The sequence below is a fragment of the Tyto alba genome, unplaced genomic scaffold (genome assembly GCF_018691265.1).
Source record: "Tyto alba isolate M040663 unplaced genomic scaffold, T.alba_DEE_v4.0 Super-Scaffold_9, whole genome shotgun sequence".
NCBI lineage: Eukaryota > Metazoa > Chordata > Aves > Strigiformes > Tytonidae > Tyto > Tyto alba.
Window position 1 is genome coordinate 1,457,232 of NW_024881330.1, and position 22,283 is coordinate 1,479,514.

Here is a 22,283-nt window from a genome sequence, read left to right on the forward strand (position 1 = left end):
TTTTTTTTCCCTCAATAAAGTTCTCCTGCATCCCAGTCAAAGATTATAACACCTCTTTTCTTCTCCGAAAGCTCTTTCAACTTTACCCAGCACAAAGCCAGGGCTCAACTGCCATTGCTGTGGTGGATGGAAAAGGGATACAAGACCTCTCCTCGAAAATACGTCACCACCAACACAGACTGGACCTGGGGGGCTTCCAGATTGTGGCACAAGCCCATTCTTGCACAAACTAAGGGGTAGATAGCACAACACTCCCCTACACACACCTCTGATGAGGTCCTTCCTGTGCCAGCACACACTTGACTAACTGTCTTCCACAGCATTACTCTCCAGCTCTCCCAGCAAACAGAATCACGGGATCATTACTTTGGCAGGAACCTCTGGAGAGCAGGTGCTTCTACTCCCTCTGCGCAAGCAGGGACAGCTGCAGCAGGTTGTCCGGGTTCCACGGCCGCTCACATTTTCAGTATCTCCCAGGATGGAGCCTCTTCCACTCCTTGACCACACTCACACTGAGCAAGACTTGCTGCTTTTGCCCGTGGAATTCCATCCTTTCTCACTTGTGCCCAAGGCCTCTTGTCCTGCAAACGCGCGCTACTGAGGAGAGCCCGGCTCCCTTCACCTCATTCCCTGGCTTCAAGGATTTATAAACATTTAAGAATGAGTGTAAAGGGGAGGCAGTGGATGTACAGTTCTCAATTTTAGTAAGGTTTCCGATTCTGTCCCTCTCGGAATACGCCTACACAATTGTTCCAACTGTGATGTGAGAACGTACATGCAGCGATGGGTAAAGAACTGGCTGAACAGCAGCGCTCAAAGAGTTGTAGGGAATGGGGATACAGCTGACACCTTCTGGAGCAGGCAGGATAGATTAGAGCACTGGGCAATGATTAACGGCCAGAAATTGAAGAAGAAGAAATGGCAGATTGTGCACCTAGGAGGGAGCAATCTCTCTACGCATGTAACAGACTGGGAGAGGAGTGGCTGGAGAGCAGCCCTGCAGAAAGGGATCTGGGGGTGCTGGCTGACAGCAGGCTCCCGACGAGTCAGCAGCACAGCCTGGCAGCCAAGGGGGCAAACCGCATCCTGGGGTGCAGCCAACACAGTACAACCAGCCAGTCACAGGAGGGGATTAGCCCGCTGGATTCCCCGCTGCTGCAGCCTCACCTTGAGTATCGTGGGCAGAATTGGATCCCTCCAATTTAAAAAAGGATGTTAAAGTTCTTGAAAGCAGCCAGAGCAGGGCAAGGAAGCTGATGGATGACAGGGCTGGAAGGCAAGTCCTATAAGGAGCAGCAAAAAACTCTGTGTTCATCTAGCCTGGAGAAAAGGAGGCTGAGGGGCAGCCTCATTGCTCTCTGCTGCTTCCAGAGGACAGGACGTGGAGAGGGAGCTGCTGAGCTCTTCTCCATGAGATCCAGAGACAGGATTCATGGCAATGGGTCAAATGAACCTCCTCAATGGGAGGTTCAGACAGATAGAAGGAATTATTTCATTACAGAGCGCGTGGCGAAACACTGAAAGAGGCTTCCTAGAGAGGAGGACGATGCCCCAAGTCTGACAGTGTTTAAGAGGCATTTGGACAAACAATGGCCTTAATTACATGCTCTTCCTCTTCGTCACCCCAGCAGCGAACAGGCAGTTGGACAAGATGATCACTGCACGTCCCTTCCAACTGGACTCTTCTAGTCCAGTCTTGTCTATTATGCTTCGCCAAGCCTTTGGCACGCAAACATCACCTCGAGGTTCTCAGGTGCACAGCCCCACGCAGCACGCACGCCTCCCCTTTCCCCTCCACTGCATCCAATCCCACTCTGGCCCCACAAACACTGCGCAGAGAAATGGCCTCACCCCTCGGCAATCACCCCAAAGTCAGATCCCACCTCCCCTGCCTGCCGTTCCCACTCCCCCTGGGCCTCTCCCCACACTCACCATCTCTCCCACAACTCACCAGCCTCAGCTCCACCGCCAGGCCCTGCCTCAGCACCCTCAGCAGCCAGCCAATCACAAGACACCTAACAGCCTGCCAATCAGGGGGCAGCTGACAGGCACCAGCTGCTGCAGAAGCCCCTGGAAGCTTCCAGAAGGTGCCTGTCAGGACTCCAAAATCGACATTTCTGGTACAATAAATGGATAATCTTCACCAAACAGCCCCCAAAACAACTGCTGGGAGGGGTGGCTGTGAATGAGGGAATGAATGAGTAGAAATGCTGGCGAAAAACAAACAAAACATCTCAAATGACAGCAGTTAGGGGACTCAGAGGGGTAAGAGGGAGGGAAAATGCCCTCATAAAATAATATCCCCCCCCCCAAAAAAACTGATGCAAATAAAGGCATCCACAGACTCTGTCCGTCTTCGCTGTACTGCTGGGTGCCGTAGACACCCATGTAGGGTCCCCTGTCATTGTTCACCCTTGCTGTGGCCCCCAGGCCAACTGCCTGGCACTCCCAGTGACACCACCTTCCCTCATGGTGGGGTTCTCGGGTCAGCCAGAGGTGGTCCCGTGTCCCAGTCCCCTCTCGCACCGCCTTGCATGTTTCTCCTGATGCCTTCTCCTCCATGGTCAAAAACGTGAGCACCCTTGCCTCCAATTCCCCTCACGAATCACCAAATTCTCATACGTCCCACCAGACACCGTGCAGAGAAATGGCTTCACCCCAAGGAAAATCCCCAAGGCCCTGGCTCACCAGCCGCCCCTGCCTGCTCCTCCCACTCCCCCTCTCCTCTCGCCACACTCATGGGCTCTCCGGAAACTCACGTCACCCTGCACGGTGACCCATGTGCAATCACAGAGTCCTTTAGCATGGAAAAAACCCTTAAGAGCATTGAGTCCAAATGTTAACCTCACACTACTACTCTGCCACTAACCATGTCCCTAAATGTCACATCTAAACGTCTATCAAATACCACCCGGGATGGGGACTCCACCATTTCCCTGCGCAACCTTCTCCACAGCTTGATGACACTCTGGGTGCACAAATTGTTCTTCATATCCAAACCAAAGTTCCCCGGGCACAATTGGAGGCTGTTTCCTCTTCTATCACTCATCACTAATAATAAGAGACTGACACGCACCTCCGTACAACCTTCATTCAAGTAGTTGTACACAGCAATAACATCTCCCCTCCGTCTTCCTTTCCTGGAAACAAACCACCCAAAGTTCCTTCAAGCATTCCCCATTTATTCTTCTCTTATAGTCCATTCAGCAGCTTTACTGCTCTAATTTGGATGCATCATGCCACGGCCCACACTGTAAATTTCCCAGCCCCGGCTCGGGGGAGTGCTCCGGCGGGACAAACCCAAGCCTTTGGGGAGCAGGGCAGGCCTCCCTAACAAGCCAGAGGGGCAACAAGACACACACACAGAGCAGATAGCTGAAAGGCCAGGGCTAAAGAGAGGTTTAGCGAGCTGGCGGTGAGGTGGGGAGGGACGGAACGCCGTGGCAGGGTCAATGCCTTGTGCCTGACACAACTGCAAAGACCAGACCAGATTTCCAGGGCTGTGAGGAATTGGAGACCCCGTTACACAACATACCTCAAGCCACAACACACGAATGCATTGGGTTGACCTCATTGTTGACAAGCACATCTACATTTCGGCAACATCTAGCAAATGCTCTGACACAAAGAACCAACATTAATGCAATTTTCCTCTATTACTCGCACTTAAAAGTTGCCTCCAGTGTCACGAGTACACGTCCTCCAGAAAAGGACATCAAAAGTGAGCGTTTTGGGAAGGGAAACACCCCCCACCTCATTATTGGCGAGGTCGTGGCACACAAGAGCCGCCTGCTGCAAAATGCCGTCACGCGCAAAGGCTGTCCCGCCCCTTGGGCACCCGCATAAAAGCCGGCCCAGCGCCTCTCTCCCTCACACCCTTCTCCTGACGCCTTCTCCTCCGCGCTCAACAAGGTGAGCCTCAACCCCCTTCCCCTCCTTCTCCTGGCCTGCCTGGCCCGGCTCTTCCAGCACGCTCTGCTGGCCCCAGCCTCAGCAGCCCTCACGCCTCCCCGCAGCCACGCTCCCCACAGCCCCACACCACGCCTCCCCACTCCCTCGCCCTCCTGCACCACCGCCCCTCCGCTTTCTCACCCCCCTCTCTTCCAGGGCCCCTCCACACCACAGCCATGGCCTGCTCCGACCTCTGCCGCCCCTGCGGACCCACCCCGCTGGCTAACAGCTGCAACGAGCCCTGTGTCAGGCAGTGCGAGGACTCCCGCGTCGTCATCCAGCCTCCCGCCGTGCTCGTCACCCTGCCAGGACCCATCCTCAGCTCCTTCCCCCAGAGCACCGCCGTCGGATCCTCCTCATCGGCTGCCGTGGGCAACGTCCTCAGCTCCCAGGGAGTGCCCGTCTCCTCCGGAGGCTTCGGCTTCGGCTACGGCTACGGCTTGGGCGGCCTGGGCTGCTTCGGTGCCGGGAGAGGCTGCTACCCCTGCTAAGGGCCCTTGACACACGAGCTTGATGTCAACGGCCTCTCCTCTCTATGCATTAAAAAAGGAAGCAAGGATGGGGTAGCCTGGGCTGCCTGGAAACATGGCCCATGTACCTTCTCCTTTTCTCCAACTGTCTTTGCATCGCCCCTTCTACTATGTCTGCTGCTCTTTGCTGCAAACAGTTTCTCACCATCCACAGCCCACTTGGAGGCTCTGCTGGTCTGCTCCAAACTGTATGGCAGGAAGACCTCAGAGCTCTGGAACGGGTACTGCACTCAAGGGACCTTGGATGATGGTCACTGCACTTCTACCTCACACCAGCTCCCTTCCACTCAGTGATCCTGCATTCTCCCTTTTTTTTTCTCTCAATAAAATTATCTTGTATGCCAGCTTGAAATGCCTCCACTTCCTTTCTTCTCCAAAGGCTCTTCCAACCTCAGCCAGCACAAGGGCAGACCTCAGCAACCCACTGGCGTGGGTGGAAAGGTGCTATAAGACCTACCCTATCGAGTATGTCTGCAGCAACAGCAACAATAGAGAACAGCATAGAGTCATTTAGGTTGGAAAAGACCATGAGGATCATCGATTCCACCCGTTAACCTAACACTACCGAGTCCACCACTAAACCACGTCCCTAAACAGCACATCTACACATCATTTGTATACCTCCAGGGATGGTCACTCAACCAATTCCCAGGGCCTTGACTCCTGCCTGAAAAAACTCCAGGATCTCTTGGCTTATCCCCACATAGTAAAGATGCTCTACTCTCTTCAGAGTCTCAATGGCCCCGAACTCACCTTGTTCCTCTAAATCCATGTCCTCCTTCCACGGGGGAGACCTCAATGGACACAGGACTCCACGTGGGGCCTCAGCAGCCCTGCAGGGAGTACAGGGTCACCTCCCCAAGCCTCCTGGCAACGCTCTTCCCAACGCCGCCCTGGAGACACTTGGCCTCTTTTGCCGTAATGGCGCAGTGATGCCTCGCAGTCAGGTCATTCTCCACCAGCAACACAAAGCAGGGTTCAGTAAAGCTGTTTTCCAGCCTCTCCGCCCCCAGCATGTCCAGATGCCCTGTGCTATTCACCACACAGATGCAGGCCTTTGTATTTCTGCCTCTAGAACTTCCAGAGATTACCTATTGCCCCATTCTCCAGCCTCTCCAGCTCCCTCAGAACGGCAGCACAAACATCCCTTGGCTTAGGCTCTCTTCCAGGTTTTGCATCATCTGATAACTTGCTGAGGCAGCACGCTGTCTCTGACCACGTCACTGATGAGGATGTTGAACAGTCTTGGCCCCATAGATGCCAGTCCTGGGCTACGCCATTTGAGACTTGCCTGCATCTCTAATTTGGGACATTCATCACAAGCCACTGCGCCCAGCCCTCCAGTCACTTCCAGAACCCATATTTCTCATCTTCTCTAGCAACATGCAAGGGGAGAAAGCGTCAAAGCTTTATGAAAAAGGCGAGGTAAACACCAGCCACATCTCTCATCCTTGTCCACAAAGAGAGTCACTTCAATATAGAGGACATGGAGGTCGGTCAACTGTGATTTCCCCTTTGTAAATCCACACTGACAGATCCGCACCAGCTTCTTGTCCTTCCTGGGACTGGCACTGCTTTCTGTGAGGATTTCCAACATCACTTGACACAGGAGCAAGGCCAGCCTCACCAGCTTCTAACTTCCTAAATCTTTCTTCCCAAACTGCTTGAGTCCTATAACCTCTCCTCCATCCATCAGGAATTGCTCCCAGGCACATCACCTTTCCAAGCCAATGGGAGTGCTCTCCAAAGGACAACAGCCAACTCCTGCAGCATTCACCCCTATGACAACTCAAGCCCGCAGACCATACATCCATTCTGTCACAAAGAAGTCCTTCTTACCTCCATTCATCTTCCTCAGACACACAGATTGCTTGGACACAAAATCCTGCAAAACACTCACCTGGGCTCAGCTGGGACGCGCCTTGCCATTCTTCAGCCCTTCACCACGCATCCACCACCACCAGGATCTCGGCTCTGCAGCTGCGTGCTGCATGCTTGTCTCCAACTCCCCTTGGAAATCTCCAAACTCTTTCTTCCCATTGGACACTGCAAAGAGAAATGGCCTCAGACTTTGGCACCCACCCCAAGAAATATCCCCAAAATCTCTGGCTCCCCAGCCTCCCCTGCCTGCTCCTCCCATTCCCCCTCTGCCTCTCACCACACTCACAGGCTCTCCAGAAACTTCCTTGCACTTGCAGGGTGCCCCGTGTGCAATCATAGAGTCCTTTAGTTCACAAAAGGCCCTTATCTTCATCGAGTCTAAACGTTACCCTCACACTACAACATCCACCTCTAATCCACGTCCCTAAGTGCCACATCTAAATGTCTATTAAATCCCTCCTGGGATGTGGACTCCACCACTTCCCTGCGCAACCTGTTCCTGTGCTTGATGACACTCTGGGTGCACAAATTGCTCCTCATATCCAATGCAAAGCTCCCTGGATAAAATTGGAGGCTGTTTCCTCCTCTATCACTCATTACTAATAATAAGAGACTGACCGGCACCTCCATACAACCTTCATTCAAGTAGTTGTACAGACTAATAATGTCTCTCCTCAACTTTCTTTTTCTGGAAACTAAAGAAGACAAGTTGCTTGAAGCATTCCCCATTCAGTGTTCTTCTCTAGATCCTTCACCACTTTCGTTGCTTTTTTTTGGACACGCCATGCCAAAGCCCAGTTTGCAAACTTACCAGCCCTGGCTCAGGGGAGCACTCTGGAGGGGCCAACCCAAGCCTTTGGGGAGCAGGGCAGGCCTCCCCACAGCACAGGGCTTGCCAGCTCTGAACCAGAGCTGCCAGGCCAACGGCCTGCTCTCGCAAACAGCCCTCCTCTGCCTGCTGGCACTGCCACCCCCAGGGACAGCCCCAAGGGGCTGCAAGCCCAAACAGGCAGCCGCCTTCCTCCCAGCCACAGCCTAACAAGCCAGAGGGGCAACAAGACACACACAGAGCAGATAGCTGAAAGGCCAGGGCTAAAGAGAGGTTTAGAGAGCTGGCGGTAAGGTGGAAAGGGATGGAACGCCATGGCACGGGCAGTGTCTCATGCCTGGCACACTTGCAAAGCCCGGACCAGCCAGCCAGGTCTGCGAGGAAATGGAGACTCCTCTTCACAGCACACCGCAGGCTACAACACATGAATGCATCCTGATGACCTCGTTGACAAGCTCTTCTGTATTTTGCCACATCTAGAAATGCTCTGACAAACAGAAGCAACACTGAGCCTTTTCCTTCTCTTATTCTTACTTAAAAGTTGATGCCAGGTTCAGTAGATACATCCTCAAGAGGACTCAAGAATCTTAGAAGAGGGATTAAAAAAGGGTCTGAAACTGCTTGAAAGCAGCCCGAGTAGGACAATGAAGCTGGGAAAAGAGCTGGAAGGCATGTCCTAGGAGGACTGGCTAAAGACTCTGGGTTTACCTAGTCTGCAGAAAGGAGGCTGAGGGGCTACCTCATTGCACTCTGCTGCTTCCTCAGGAGAGGACGTGGAGAGGGAGCTGCTGAGCTCTTCTCCATGAGATCCAGTGACAGGATTCATGGCAATGGGTCAGACCTGCAGCAGGGAAGTTCAGACAGATAGAAGGAAATATTTTGTTATAGATCAGGTGGTCAAACACTGAAAGAGGCTTCCTAGAGAGGTGGACGATGCCCCAAGTCTGACAGTGTTTAAGAGGCATTTGCACAAACAATGCCCTTAATTACATGCTCTTCCTCTTCACCACCCCAGCAGCGAACAGGCAGTTGGACAAGATGATCACTGCACGTCCCTTCCAACTGGACTCTTCTAGTCCAGTCTTGTCTATTATGCTTCGCCAAGCCTTTGGCACGCAAACATCACCTCGAGGTTCTCAGGTGCACAGCCCCACGCAGCACGCACGCCTCCCCTTTCCCCTCCACTGCATCCAATCCCACTCTGGCCCCACAAACACTGTGCAGAGAAATGGCCTCACCCCTCGGCAATCACCCCAAAGTCAGACCCCACCTCCCCTGCCTGCCGTTCCCACTCCCCCTGGGCCTCTCCCCACACTCACCATCTCTCCCACAACTCACCAGCCTCAGCCCCACAGCTGCCGCCTTCTTGCCCCACAGCCAGGCCCTGCCTCAGCACCCTCAGCAGCCAGCCAATCACAAGGCACCTAACAGCATGGCAATCAGGGGGCAGCTGACAGCCTGCCAATCAGAGGGCAGCTAACAGGTAACAGCTGCTGCAGAAGCCCCTGGAAGCTTCCAGAAGGTGCCCGTCAGGACTTGAAAAATAGATATTTCTGGTACAATAAATGGATAATCTTCACCAAACAACCCCCAAAACAACTCTGGGAGGGGTGGGTTATGAATGTGGGAATGAATGAGTAGAAATGCTGATGAAAACCAAACCAGCCACCTCCCATTACAGCAGTTAGGGGACTCAGAGGGGTAAGAGGCAGGTAAAATGCCCTGATTAAATAACACCCCCCAAAAAAGCTGACATCAATAAATACATGAACAGAGCCTGCCATTTTTGCCCTCCTCTGTGTGGGGTCCCTCAAGCATAGCTTTGGGCACTTAGGACCGGGTGCAGGAACAAGCCTGTGACCCTGCTCTGCTCTGAAGATGGGGGTCCTGTGGGGTCCATGGCCAAGGAGCTGTTGGAGTGGGCACATTCCCTTGGGCCACCCTCCTACCTCTGTACCTGCAAACTCAGGCACTGAAACCCAGATCTTTGGGTATCAGAGATCTTTGGTTCCCTCCAAATTGCTCAGCACTAGTGCCACTCGGTCTTTCTTCTCCTTTGTTGTTTTTAGTTTTTATTCTCTGTAAAAACACTCCTGCAAAAGAGGTGAGCTCTGGGCTGAGAAATGAGCTCGCGATCTCTAGGGCTATTGGCAGCGCTGAAATATTCATCAAAAGCAAATTAAGAGAACTTCTCCAGAGCAGACGGAGTCTAGAGTGCCGGAGAGCTCTGTGCACAGCTGGAGTCGGCCTCATTTCAAAGGGAAAGCTTTTGCCTAGGAACAAAGCCCTTCCCTAAAATCAAAACCAAACATCACCTGCCTCAGAGCTGGGCAAGGAGAGAGAGAACGGGTTTGGATCTGACTGGCCTTTTTGTCTGGCGATTTAGCATTAATAGTTCATCTCCCCTGCAGACAGGCCTCGTTGAAGCCCCTTGAGGGGCTTGCTTCAGCTCATTTTAAAGTAATGTCTAATCAATAGAAGATAAACTCAAGTAATACCTGTTCTTATGAGTGATAGTTGTTCACCTTGGAGTTCAGCCAGCTTGACATCAACCCTTGGACTGCAACGGGTGCAGGATCTCACCTCCCTGCAGCCCTGCGACATGCCTGAGCAACCAGGCCTGGCGGAATGTCTGCCTCGTGCTTCAGAGCATGTCTCAGCCCAAACTTGCTCCAGAGCTGCTCATTTTGGGCACAGTCAGCTCAGACGGGTTCAAGGGAGCGTTGGGAGGAGTCTCATAGCCACACTGGAAAGGGTCTCACTGCTGGTGTGCTGTCTACCTAAAAGCGTAAAAAAGAGCCACGAAACTGAAATCCAAGTGGGAGAGGGATGCTTAGAGCTGGTGTGTCTCACCTGGTCTCCTGGAGCTCAGCCGCAGCTATGCAGCATCATCACGAGCCCTCTTCCAGGCTGGGATGGGCTGCATCCAGGTAGCTCATACCCATCTGCCCCACTTGCCTGGGAGGAACGGGGAAGGCAGAGCAGGGAGTGGGGCTGGAGTCGAAACCAGAGCAGTTCAAGAGAAAGACGTCACCCGCAAGGAAGCTTCGTTACGGAAACAACGCCTCAGACGAAGCAGCGGTTCTCCAACGGCGATGGCATCTGACCAAGCCACCCAAGCTTTATCCTGCCTTCTGCAAGGTCCTGGGCTGTCCTCTGGTTTGTGTCACGCAGGAGACCTGCCCCGTTGAGCTAATGGGTCTCTTGAAGGCTTTCATCCAGGCTTTCATCAGAAGATCTTGCTAGATAATATCAAAAGCCTGAGTGATATTTCATTAGCAAGAGACTTCTGCTCCATCCCATGCAGTCACTGCAAGTTTACACCTCCCCCCTGTGATCTTCCCTCACGCTCTAACATTGCTTTGGTAATTAGCTCCAGAATTACCATATTTAAATCCAGCACTCTGGTTATTCAGCTGCTGCCACAGCAGCTCTGGCTGTGCAACCTCCCAGCAACTCCTCATCCGAAACAGGGGTTACCCCTAATTAGTCTCTGAAGTTCGTGGGAGGCAGTAGGAAGCTCTTATCGTCTGTCATGGTTTGAGCCCAGAGGGCAACCGAGCACCATGCAGCCCTTCACTCAGGAATGCGAAGGAAAAAATAAAGTAAAAGGCTCAGGAATCAAGATAAGGACAGGGAGGGGTGGCTCACCTGTTAGGGGCAAAAGACAGACTCAGTGAAGAAAAAGAACATCACTTTAATTCAAACACTAAAAGAAGCAACACTTAACAGACAAGGTGGGACAGTGAGAAGTGCCACCACATCCAAAAGCCACCTCCCCCCACTCCTCCCTTCTTCCAGGGCTCAGCTCTGCTCCTGATCTCTCTCCCTCCTCTGCCAGTGGTGCAAGGGGCAGGGGATGGGGGTTACAGTCAGCTCGCTACTCCTTCCTTCTTGGGAGGTGGGTTGAATGCTGCACATTCCTCCCCTGCTCCACGGGGCTCCCTCTCACTGCAGACAGTCCTGCAGGAACCTTCTCCATGGTGAGTCCTCCCCACGGGCCACAGCCATTCCCAGGCGTGGGTCATCCCTGCGTGTCGCAATCCTCCTGGTGCTGAACCATAACAGCTGGGGCCACTTCTCCTCTCAGAGTCCTGGCCTTCTCTAAATGCAGCCACCTGTCCTGGCGTGGGCTCCTCCACAGGCTTCAGCTCGGCTTCTGCTCCACCGTGGACCTCCATGGGTGGCAGGGTGGGCAGCCCTGCCATCTCACCATGGGGTAACAGGGGTCTATGCTCCGTCACACCTCCCCGCTTCCTTCTCCTTCCTTCCAGACCTGGGTGTTCGTCCTTCTCACAACTCCTCCTCACAAGTCCAAACCTCCTCCCATGTTCCCCTTCTTAAATACGTTTTCGCAGAGGCACAACCACCATCGCTAATTGGCTCAGTCCTGGCTAGAGGCAGGCCCGACTTGGAGCCAGGGGAGCTTCGAGAAGCTTCTCACAGGGGCCACCTCCGTAGCCCTTTTCCCCCCTACCAGAAACCCCGCCACAGAAACCCAGCGCATCCTCCCACTGGCACCTGGAAAACCTTCCAGAGCCTTTTGCATTTCCCCGGCTTGTCTAATGGATGTCCCGTCATTGGAAGTGTTCAAGGTCAGGTTGGCCAGAGCTTTGAGCAACCTGATCTAGTTAAAAATGTCCCTGCCCACGGCAGGGGGGTTGGACTAGATGACCTGTAAATGTCTCTTCCAATCCAAACCCTTCTATTCTGTAATTTTACCGTGCACGGATGCAACTGGATGTGGGGTGGTTGCGATTCACCCCCCTGCCTTGAGCTGGTGCAGGTGGAGTGGGACATGCAGGAAACATCACAGGAGGTTTCTTCTTGACAAACCTCGGTCTCTCATGGAGGATGAAAGAGGTGATGCTGTTTGCAGGGAAGATGAGGGATTAGCCAGCATGGAGAAGCCAGAGTATCCTGGATCAGGGAGGGGGGGAAAATAGCACAAGGACTGGAGATGCTCATGGGAGTAGGATTTTGGAGTTGGGAAAACCCTGGGAGGGCTGGGGACATGCTGGGACTCACTCAGCTGGGAGAGAGGCCGAGCACTTCCATGGGACATGGGTGGTCACACAAGCACAAGGTGACATCTTTCGGTGTGCAGGGGGGGGGGAAAATGACACCCCTCAGGAAGGGGGTCCCCAAGGATTCAGCTTTTCCCGAGACTTCTCCAAAGGAAAAGGACACGTTCCTCTTCCAGGTGTCACCCAGGAGAAAGGAGGAGGAAGAAAAAGAGTGAAAAAGCCATATCCTACTACTCTTTAACATGGGGGCCATACCTTTTTTGGAGGAAAAGTGGGAATTCTTTGCTGGTCTCCCTTAATCCCATTCTTCACCATTTCAATTTAGAGCAGTGCAGAGCCCTGCAGAATTCCCGAAGGAAAAGTCAGCTGCAGCCGGGGGGGGGGGGGGGGGGGGGGGGGGGGAGGGGATGAGTTGCATCTTTGAAACCATCCCCTGCCCGCCAGAAAGCCCTGCTCGCTTTTAATCTCCGCTTAAGTGCATTAAAGATGATTAAGCCTTTTCTCGTCAAAAATCCCTTTGTGTTAGGGAGGAGGGGAGGGGACCTGCGCACACCCCCCCCCCCCCCTTCCTTTCACTGATTTGCCACCCCCTTTTCCAACAGTTGGGTTTGCAGCGGCACCCCCACCCCCCTTTACAATAGACGGAGGGGGGGGGTGCTGTCGGTGTCCCCCCCCCGGTGTCGGTGACCCCAATATACATCCCCCCCCCCCCACCGGAGCGCGGACTCCATTTCCCGAGGAGCCGAGCGGCGGCGGCCGGGGACGGAGGCGGGGCGGCAGGAAGCGCGGCCGAGCCGAGCCGAGCCGAGCCGAGCCGAGCCGAGCCGAGCCGAGCCGAGCCGAGCCGAGCCGAGCCGAACCCCGTGCCGGGGTGAGACGGGACCCTGAGGCGGTGGGGGAGTGGGGGGGCGGTCCCCCAAAAGTGGGGGGGACACTACGGAGGGGAGAGCGCCAAGGGGTATGAGGGGTCGAGGGGGTTCCCCGCGGTGGGAGGTGCTGGGTTGGGATAGGGGCGGTGCTGCGAGGGGGGGGGGGGGGGGGGGGGGGCTGCGGTTGAGGGGTGCAGGCCTGGGATTCGGGGTGCAGGGGGAGGTGTGGGGGTCAGGCGTGGGGTTTGGGGTGCAGGGGGAGGTGTGGGGTGCAGACCTGGGTGTAAACCTGGGGTTTGGGGTGCAGGGGGGAGGTGTGGGGTGCAGACCTGGGGTTTGGGGTGCAGGGGGAGGTGTGGGGTGCAGACCTGGGTGTAAACCTGGGGTTTGGGTTGCAGGGGGGAGGTGTGGGGTGCAGACCTGGGGTTTGGGGTGCAGGGGGAGGCGTGGGGTGCAGACCTGGGTGTAGACCTAGGGTTTGGGGTGCAGGGGGAGGTGTGGGGTGCAGACCTGGGGTTTGGGGTGCAGGGGGAGGTGTGGGGTGCAGACCTGGATTTAGACCTGGGGTTTAGGGTGCAGGGGGAGGTGTGGGGTGCAGAACTGGGTGCAGAACCGGGGTTTGGGGTGCAGGGGGAGGTGTGGGGTGCAGACCTGGATTTAGACCTGGGGTTTAGGGTGCAGGGGGAGGTGTGAGGTGCAGACCTGGGTGTAAACTTAGGGTTTGGGGTGCAGAGGGGAGGTGTGGGGTGCAGACCTGGGGTTTGGGGTGCAGGGGGAGGTGTGGGGTGCAGACCTGGATTTAGACCTGGGGTTTAGGGTGCAGGGGGAGGTGTGGGGTGCAGAACTGGGTGCAGAACCGGGGTTTGGGGTGCAGGGGGAGGTGTGGGGTGCAGACCTGGATTTAGACCTGGGGTTTAGGGTGCAGGGGGAGGTGTGAGGTGCAGACCTGGGTGTAAACTTAGGGTTTGGGGTGCAGAGGGGAGGTGTGGGGTGCAGACCTGGGGTTTGGGGTGCAGGGGGAGGTGTGGGGGTGCAGACTTGGGGTTTGGGGTGCAGGGGGAGGTGTGAGGTGCAGACCTGGATGTAGACCTAGGGTTTGGGGTGCAGGGGGAGGTGTGGGGTGCAGACCTGGGGTTTGGGGTGCAGGGGGAGGTGTGGGGTGCAGACCTGGATTTAGACCTGGGGTTTAGGGTGCAGGGGGAGGTTTGGGGTGCAGAACTGGGGTTTGGGGTGCAGGGGGAGGTGTGGGGGTGCAGACTTGGGGTTTGGGGTGCAGGGGGAGGTGTGAGGTGCAGACCTGGATGTAGACCTAGGGTTTGGGGTGCAGGGGGAGGTGTGGGGTGCAGACCTGGGGTTTGGGGTGCAGGGGGAGGTGTGGGGTGCAGACCTGGATTTAGACCTGGGGTTTAGGGTGCAGGGGGAGGTGTGGGGTGCAGAACTGGGTGCAGAACCGGGGTTTGGGGTGCAGGGAGAGGTTTGGGGTGCAGACCTGGGTGCCGAACCGGGGTTTGGGGTGCAGGGGGAGGTTCGGGGTGCAGACCTGGGGCATGGGGGATACACGGGGGTGCAGGGGTGAGCCTCCATTTCCAGAGGCCGGGCAGCGCGGTGTGGCGGGGTCTGGCCCCCACCCGTGTGCCAGTGGGCCACCCGCCAGTTTCATTAATTAGCAGCTACAGCTGACGAGTTTCTCCTAACCCCAGCCCAGCCGCGTCACCGCCAAACACACCGCTTCCGCTTTCCTTTTCGCTTTTTCCGCCAGAAGCGGGTAAAATCCCCCCACTCCCCCTCCCTCCCCCCCCCCAAAAAAAAAAAAAAAAAATTTCTCCCACCAGCCTGGCGTGTGGCTGGTGCTCCTGGGGTGACGCTCGTGGGTACTTATGCTTGGGGGGGGCGGGGGGGGTGAGCTCAGGGGTGACCCCAGCTTAGCCCCCCCAACTCCCCACAGGATTTTGGCTATGACGGAGGGAGCGGGGCCGGTGCCCAAGCGCATCCTGGTGACGGGTGGCACCGGTTTGGTGGGGAGAGCCATCGAGAAGGTGGTGGCTGATGGAGAGGGGCGGCCGGATGAGGAGTGGATCTTTGTCTCCTCCAGAGACGCCGACTTGACGTGAGTTGACTGCATGGGTTTTCGCTTGGAAACCCCTCCCTCGTTTGCTCCCTTGGCGCTGCTGAACCCCAAAATTTCCCATCCCAGGAATGCCGCGGAGACCAAAGCCCTGTTCGAGCAGCACAAGCCCACTCATGTCATCCACCTGGCTGCCATGGTTGGGGGCCTCTTCAAAAACATCCGCTACAACCTGGATTTTTGGGTGAGCACCTGGGGGATGGGTGGTATCGGGGTCCCTGTGGATGCTGCAACCCCCTGCCCTTCCCCAGCTGGGATGTGGGGACACGGGGACAGGGCTTGCTCTGCTCCCAGGGCCAAACCAGTGCTTCTCTGTTTTTTGGGGTTATTAATGAGTTATTACCCATAGGGTGCAGGGTTTTGGGGGTCCCCACCCCACAGCTCTGACAAATCTCTCCATCCTCAGAGGAGAAACATCCACATCAATGACAACGTCCTGCACTCGGCCTACGAGACGGGGGTGCAGAAGGTGGTCTCCTGCCTTTCCACCTGCATCTTCCCAGACAAGACAACGTACCCCATCGACGAGAGCATGGTGGGCACCTCTGTCCCCATGCACAGCCCAGGGGGTCCCTGCCCTGCTTAACTCTCAGCTTTTGTCACCAGATTCACAACGGACCACCTCACAGCTCCAACTTCGGCTACTCCTATGCCAAGAGGATGATCGACATCCAAAATAGGTGAGGGAGGGACACGAGTGAGCCCTTGGAAGGGTGCGAGCACCCGCAGGTTATCAGGGCAAGGGGAAGCCCCTTGAACTCTCAGGAATTAAACGGAGCTGGGGGGGATACCTGGGCTCAGCAGATGGAGATGCTGCTGGCCAGGGTCTTCTGGGAACAGCTCTGTGCCGAAGGGGTGGGTGACTGTAGCTGGTGGCCAACCCATCTGCGCCCTCCCTGCTCTCACCCAGGGGCTACTTTGAGCAGCACGGCTGCCGCTTCACCGCCGTCATCCCCACCAACGTCTTCGGGCCACATGACAACTTCAACATCGAGGACGGCCACGTCTTGCCGGGGCTCATCCACAAGGTCTACCTGGCCAAACGTGAGTGCGACAGGCTTTTTTGGGGGAGGGTTGGGATGTGTTTGGTTTTTTGTTTTGTTTTTTTTTTTTTCCCTCTTCCTGCTCCATGAGCTGCTCTGCAAGGTAGCCAGGGTGGGTAGAGATGGCTCCAATGCTTATGGACATGCTCTTCTTCCTCCTGCAGAGTCTGGCTCTGCTCTGACCATCTGGGGCACTGGCAAGCCCAGGAGACAGTTCATCTACTCCCTGGTATGTGTGATCTTGGGGAGTACTTGCCTCCCCGTGGTTTGGGGAGAGCAGGGTATGGGGGTGGGGGCAGTTCCTGGACCTCAGCAGGGTTGGAGGCCACCTGGGTTGTCCTGGGCAGTGTTGGCCACCCTCAGGGTTGGGTCCCCTTGCGATGGGAGGGCTGGGGGACAGCAGCCACCCCCCCCAAGAGCCATCTGCCCCTCTGCAGGACCTGGCCCGGCTCTTCCTTTGGGTCCTGCGGGAATACGATGAGGTAGAGCCCATCATTTTGTCAGGTAAGCCCTGTCTGCCCCCCCTACAAAAAGGGGCTCCAGCCCCTTTCCAAGAAGATGGAGGAATGGCCACAATCATGCCCTTTTCCACAGTGGGAGAAGAAGATGAAGTCTCCATCAGGGAAGCAGCAGAGGCAATCGTGGAAGCCATGGACTTCAGGGGAGAGCTTGTTGTATCCTTCACTGCAGGCTGGCCCCCCTCACCCACAAAGCTGTGGTGGCATGGGGGGGGCACCCCACTTTCCACCAGCAGCCATAGGGTTCCAGGGGAGATGCCACAGTCCAGAGCAACACCCCGAGCATCCCTCTCCCTGCCCCAGCCAGGACACCGTGGGGCAGAGCAAGACCTGTTTCCCCCTCCTCCTTTAGTTTCCCTTAATCCTTCCCACCCCAGTTTGACACCACCAAGGCGGATGGGCAGTTCAAGAAGACGGCCAGCAACGCCAAGCTACGGCGCTACCTGCCCAACTTCCAGTTCACACCCTTCAGGCAAGGTGAGATGGGGGGGGGGGCTCCACAAAACACAGAGGTCCTACCCACCGCAATTAGCCGTGGTGGCATCAGGGTGGTTCATCCTTTCAAAACTTAAAGGGGGCTGATAAAAAGGAGGGGGACAGGCTTTTTAGTAGGGTGTGTTGTGACACGAAGGGAAGAGTCAGACTAGATCCAAGGAAGACGTTTTTTTACACTGAGGGTGGTGAGACACTGGACCAGGTTGCCCAGAGAGGTGGTCGATGCCCCATCCCTGGAAGGGTTCAAGGTCAGGTTGGACGGGGCTTGGAGCAACCTGATCTCCTTGAAGTTGTCCCTTCTCATCGCAAGGGGGGGTTGGACTAGATGACCTTCAGAAGTCCCTTCCAACCCAACCCATTCACTGATTCTGTGAACAAACTGCGTTCCCAATCCCAAAACCCATCCCATCTTCTCCCTTCCCAGCCGTGACGGAGACCTGCGCTTGGTTCAGCGCCAACTACGCCGATGCCAGGAAGTGAGGGGCCAGCGCGGCACCGGCATCATCCTCTTCAACTCAGGGTTGTCCTTTGCTGGGGCAGAGGACGGGGCTGGGGGGAGTGACAGTGACATTTCCAAAGTAAAAAAAGGGCAAGAGCCCAGGGAGCAACCCCCACGTTCCTGCCTGCTGCTAGGAGCGGTGCGGGATGCCGGGCCACCCCAAAGGCTTTGGGACCTCAGACCAGATGGTAGCAGCCAACTGGAGCCACCACCTCTGCCTTGGCCATGTAATGGGTTACACTGCTAATTACCTGTAATTAGGCTGTAATAAAGGGAAGGTGATCAGGGTTGTTTCTGCAGCGCAGGAGTGGCAGCCTGGGCATTTGCTGTTGCTGTTGACATGTGGGGATGGTCTCAAAGCCCCCAAAGCTGCCCCTACCCCAGCATCAAGATGGGGCAGAGGGACCAGGAGTGGGAAGGCTCCAGCTGTAAATATGGCATTTATTAAAACAGATGCAAATAGCATAAAAACGGTGGGGTGAAGAGCGTCTGCCGCGCAGCATGGTCCCGTACCCACGTCAAATGGCACCCTTAGGGTCCTGGGCACCGCCCTGTGTTCTCCACCAGGATCTGGAAGAGCCAAAAAAAAAAAAAAAAGGGGTTTCAAAAGCCCTCGGGGAGGGGGTGGGGAGTCAGACATGGGGTGACAAGTCCGTGGCCAAGTGGCTGCCTGAGGCTTGACCGGTGGTGTGGATGTGGCAGAATTCCTGGCCGGGGATGGCTTTCTTCCGGCATCGCTGCCCGGCCCTGGTGAGCCCCTGGCACGGGGACCGTGGGGACAGCAAGGACCTACGGACGAGAGACCCATCAGCACCCCAGGAAGCCCCCAGCGGGGGCTGTCCCCCCCCCCACTGTCAGGTCACTGACTGCACCCCAAGGTGCCACCAGCCCCTGGTGGCCCTGGAGAAGGGATGTCCTCTATGGTTGGTACTCACACGTCGTTGGCCAGAGACTGGCTCGGGCTGCAGGGTTTGGGCTCCCAGCGCTTCCCAGCACCCGTGGCAGACTCCAGCATCGCTTGGCTGGGGAAGAAGCGGTTCGGCAGGGTACCCTCTGGCCCCGGTGACCCTCCTGTCCTGCAGGAGATGTCCCTTGGCCCCTGGGGACGTGGGGGGTCATTAGAGGATGGGTGCTTTGGCTCTTCCTCGTTGGAGAACACCCTCTTCCCCCAAAAGTTCTCCTTCGGCGTCGTGGCCCCACAAGCACTGTGGGACCAGCGCCGGTCCCTTTCCCAACAGGGTGTCCAGCACCCCGAGGTGCAGTCACGATGAGGACACCCCAACCCTAGAGGACCTGACCCTCAAGGGGACCCCCCCAAGCTGGTCCCCCAGCCGCAGGGTCTGGCCCAACCTGGGGACAATCCCACCCCCAGCTCAGGCTTACCCCACACGAGCTCAGCTTTGTCCTCCAGCCGCTGGGGACGGGTGACACCCGCCTTGCTACGCGAGGGGTGTCCCCTGCCATCGCCGGGGGCTGCTCCAGGCGCGAGGGCTCTGCAAGAACACGGCATGGGTGGTGGGCGCAGGCCCAGCGCTGTTGTCCCCACGTGTTGGATGGGGACACCTAGCACAGCTTGGGGACATTCCGGAGTAATGCACATGCCCCAAGCACAGGGATGGGGGAACGTGCTGGGGCTTCGGACCCCTGTCCTACAGCCACCAAACCTCCCACCTCGTTGTCATCTCTCCCACGTCCCCCCTGCCCAGCCGGCTCTCACCTTGCAGGCAGCTCATCTCCATCCCGTCCAGTTCCTCCTGCAACAGCTCAATTTTGCACTCCCTGCGCGGAAAGAAGGAAAACCAGAGCCCCCTTGCCTTGGCAGCTGCTTCTACATCACCATCATGATGACAGCAGCCTCCTCGACACCCTCCTCTGGGCAGAAATAGGGCAGGGAGCTCGGAGGAGGTGTCCAAAAGCGGCAGGCAAGCCACCAAGATGGGTCCTGCCCCCTCCTGGGGACAAGCAGCCCACCCTGGGGACCTCTGCTAGATGGCAGCAGGATGGGACATCTAGGATGGGTGCCCAGCTTGGGTTCTAGCAGCTCCCAAGGGTGCCGCGTGTGTCCTTGTTCCCCCCCGCAACCATCTCCTACCTGTCTGGGGTGGAGGTGAGCTGGTGGTGGGGCTCCTCTTGGGGAAGGACCAGCCAGGCTCCCCCAGCACCGCGGCGGGCAGCCGCCACCAGCCACTGTCCTGCAGGGAGGAAAGAGGGTGGGAGAGGGCAAGAACCCCCTCAGCCCATCCCTGTAGCACCCTCAGGGTGGCGTGTCCCCAACCAGGTCCCCCCCCAACACCCATCCCCACCTGCCACGGTGAAGACCAGGAGAACGGAGAGTGCTGGGATGCTGAGGGTGCTGGAGGCGAGGAAGAAGAGGAAGAGGAGCAGGATGGCATGAGGTGGCGTGAGCATCAGCAATGCAGCCAGCAACACCAAGTAGGAGCCGTGTAGGATGGAGGTGGAGATGGCACTTGGGCTCTGACCTGTTGGAATGGGGAGAAAGAGCCTGGCGTTGACACCCACCAGCACCCACCCGCCCACCAGCACCCACCCCTGACTCACCGGGTGGGTCGAGGACAGTGTGGAGGTGCTGCAGATGGTTTTCCAGCTGGCTCCGTGCACCCTCCACAGCAGTCAACACCAACCCAAGGCTCTGGTTGACCTGCTGCAGCTTCTCCATCACCTCCTCCATCCGCTGCTGCTGGGCCAGGAGAAGGGTCAGGTCATTCCCTGCACGCAGAGAGATTGGATACATCGGGGTGAGCCGGGGAAGCTGCATCCAGGGTTGTCCCAGTGCAAAAAGAGCTGGGAACGGGGTTCTCCGCGTTCCCACCTAGTTGGGAATAGACATCCCGAGCTCCTTCCTGCGTGTGGTAGAGGTCGGACAGGACAACCCTTCCCAGAGCTCTGTGGCTCCACGGTTGCTCACTTTCCCAGTAAGGAGGCGCAAGAAGTTGGGTTGGTCCCCAAGGAGGGGGGGAACAGGGAGGGGGGGGGATGTAGCAGCATCCCAGCTGGTGGCTCTTACCCATCTGCTGGGCGATGTCCTCCATGAGCTGGGCCACCCGGTGCTGCTCGACGGTGGTGAGGGTCTCAGCCAGCACCAGTTGCTGAAGGTTGTGGCAGTCGCAGGTCTCCAGTTTCAGCCGCTTCCCCAGCTCCTCCTGGGGTGAATATTAGGATGGTGACCCCACAGCCCCCACCCCCACCTCAAACCATCACCCCACAGCGATGCCCACCACCACGGGGCACCCCCTCAGCATCCCCAAATGAGCCCCCCAGGGTTTAATCTCCATCCCGTGGCGCTGACGTGGAAAAGTTTGGAAAAGCCTTTGGAAACAAGCAAGGCTGGGGGGCAGGAAGGGGATTAGGAGTAGAAACCCCCATTTGCCATGAGGGAAATGTGCTAAACAGGGCTGGTTTTACCCCAAAATGAGGGTGAGGGGCTGAGCAGAGGCGGCTCGGGCTTTGCAGCTACAAAGTTTGGGATTTTGGCGAGGGGGGGGGGGGAAATTGCATTGGATGACTGTAGGATTTGGGGGGAATTGGAGAAAACAGAATTTGGGGTGCCTCGCCCAGGCACCTTACCGTGTCGGGGGTGCAGGGGTATGTCCGGTGACCCTCAGCACTGGCCTGGCAGTTGAACAAGTTGGCTCCTTCCTCCTCTTCCTCCTCATCCTCCTTGCTCAGGTTGGCGCAGGACGAGCGGAGCCGCACCATGACCTGGCGGCAGCAGGGCTCAGCACCCATGGGTGCTCCCCGCCCCCAGGGGTGGGGGGGTACAGAGGGGTTGGTTTTGGGTGGGAAATAAGGAGAAAGGTCTGAGCCCACCCCTGCACTTGGCTTTCACACCCCACCCCCCAAACCATCCCGTGCCAACACCCTGCAACAGGCAAAGCAGCTGCCCAGAGCGGGGGTTCTCCAGGACCCCCATTTCCCCCACTGTGGGGGGACCCCTGAGGCCACACCTGACGGTGACAGTCGTCCAGGGGTGACAGCGCCCAGCACGTGGCTTCAGCCTTGAACTGGTCATCAACACCCGTGGTCTTCTCAAAGGAGTCGTGGGGGGCAATCCCCACCTCCGGGGGGGTCCCCAAGGTTGGGGGGACCTCTGCTTCCTTTTGGGGGGTGCCAAGGTCCAGCCACCCCAAAAACGCAGCAGCAGCACAGAAGATCAGCATAGCCCAGTAGCTCCGGGGCAGCATAATGGGGTGCAGTGGGGTGGGAGACCTGTGGGGAATGAAAGGGGAGGGGGGAAAGCACCCAGGGAGCAGCCCCCCAAGTGCAGGGAGAGGTTTGGGGGACACCCCCCACAGGAGGGACACAACCCCGTGGGGGGGGTAACGCACACCCCACCCCCCCAAATAGACCCAGGGGCAGCATGGGACTGGGGAGGGCTGAGGACCGTGTCCCTCCGCCCCTTTCCCCACGGGTGAGTGGGTGCCCCCGCCCCTTTGCCCACGGTGGGGGAAGTGGGTGCCCCCCCCCGCTCCCCCACGCGTGGAGCGGCTCCACCCCG

General features: G+C 57.0%; 2 protein-coding genes across 4 annotated transcripts; one reads left to right on the forward strand and one right to left on the reverse strand.

The window, feature by feature from the left end:
* The first annotated feature begins 12,983 nt into the window (after positions 1-12,983).
* LOC122152714 (GDP-L-fucose synthase-like) lies at positions 12,984-17,894 on the forward strand. Of its 3 annotated transcripts, none has more exons than XM_042786311.1 (11): positions 12,984-13,089; positions 15,033-15,194; positions 15,282-15,396; positions 15,619-15,747; positions 15,819-15,892; positions 16,123-16,256; positions 16,420-16,484; positions 16,693-16,759; positions 16,850-16,929; positions 17,151-17,250; positions 17,693-17,894. In XM_042786311.1, exons 2-11 carry the CDS (start codon positions 15,043-15,045, stop codon positions 17,746-17,748), a joined length of 972 nt encoding a protein of 323 aa, XP_042642245.1. In that variant the 5' UTR covers positions 12,984-13,089; positions 15,033-15,042; the 3' UTR covers positions 17,749-17,894. The 3 variants fall into 3 exon arrangements, with proteins under 3 accessions (XP_042642245.1, XP_042642246.1, XP_042642244.1); XM_042786312.1 differs by lacking the exon at positions 12,984-13,089 and adding an exon at positions 14,799-14,852; XM_042786310.1 differs by lacking the exon at positions 12,984-13,089 and having other exon boundaries at positions 14,878-15,194.
* A 40-nt stretch (positions 17,895-17,934) lies between these two features.
* LOC116964680 (protein brambleberry-like) lies at positions 17,935-22,160 on the reverse strand. The gene is made up of 11 exons (XM_033004951.2): positions 21,733-22,160; positions 21,353-21,487; positions 20,793-20,928; positions 20,327-20,494; positions 20,071-20,247; positions 19,860-19,959; positions 19,485-19,546; positions 19,151-19,260; positions 18,703-18,866; positions 18,450-18,556; positions 17,935-18,337 (listed from the first exon to the last, which is right to left on the reverse strand). The coding sequence occupies exons 1-11, from the start codon at positions 21,967-21,969 to the stop codon at positions 18,015-18,017; spliced, it is 1,719 nt and encodes a 572-aa protein (XP_032860842.2). The 5' UTR covers positions 21,970-22,160; the 3' UTR covers positions 17,935-18,014.
* Positions 22,161-22,283: the final 123 nt, after the last annotated feature.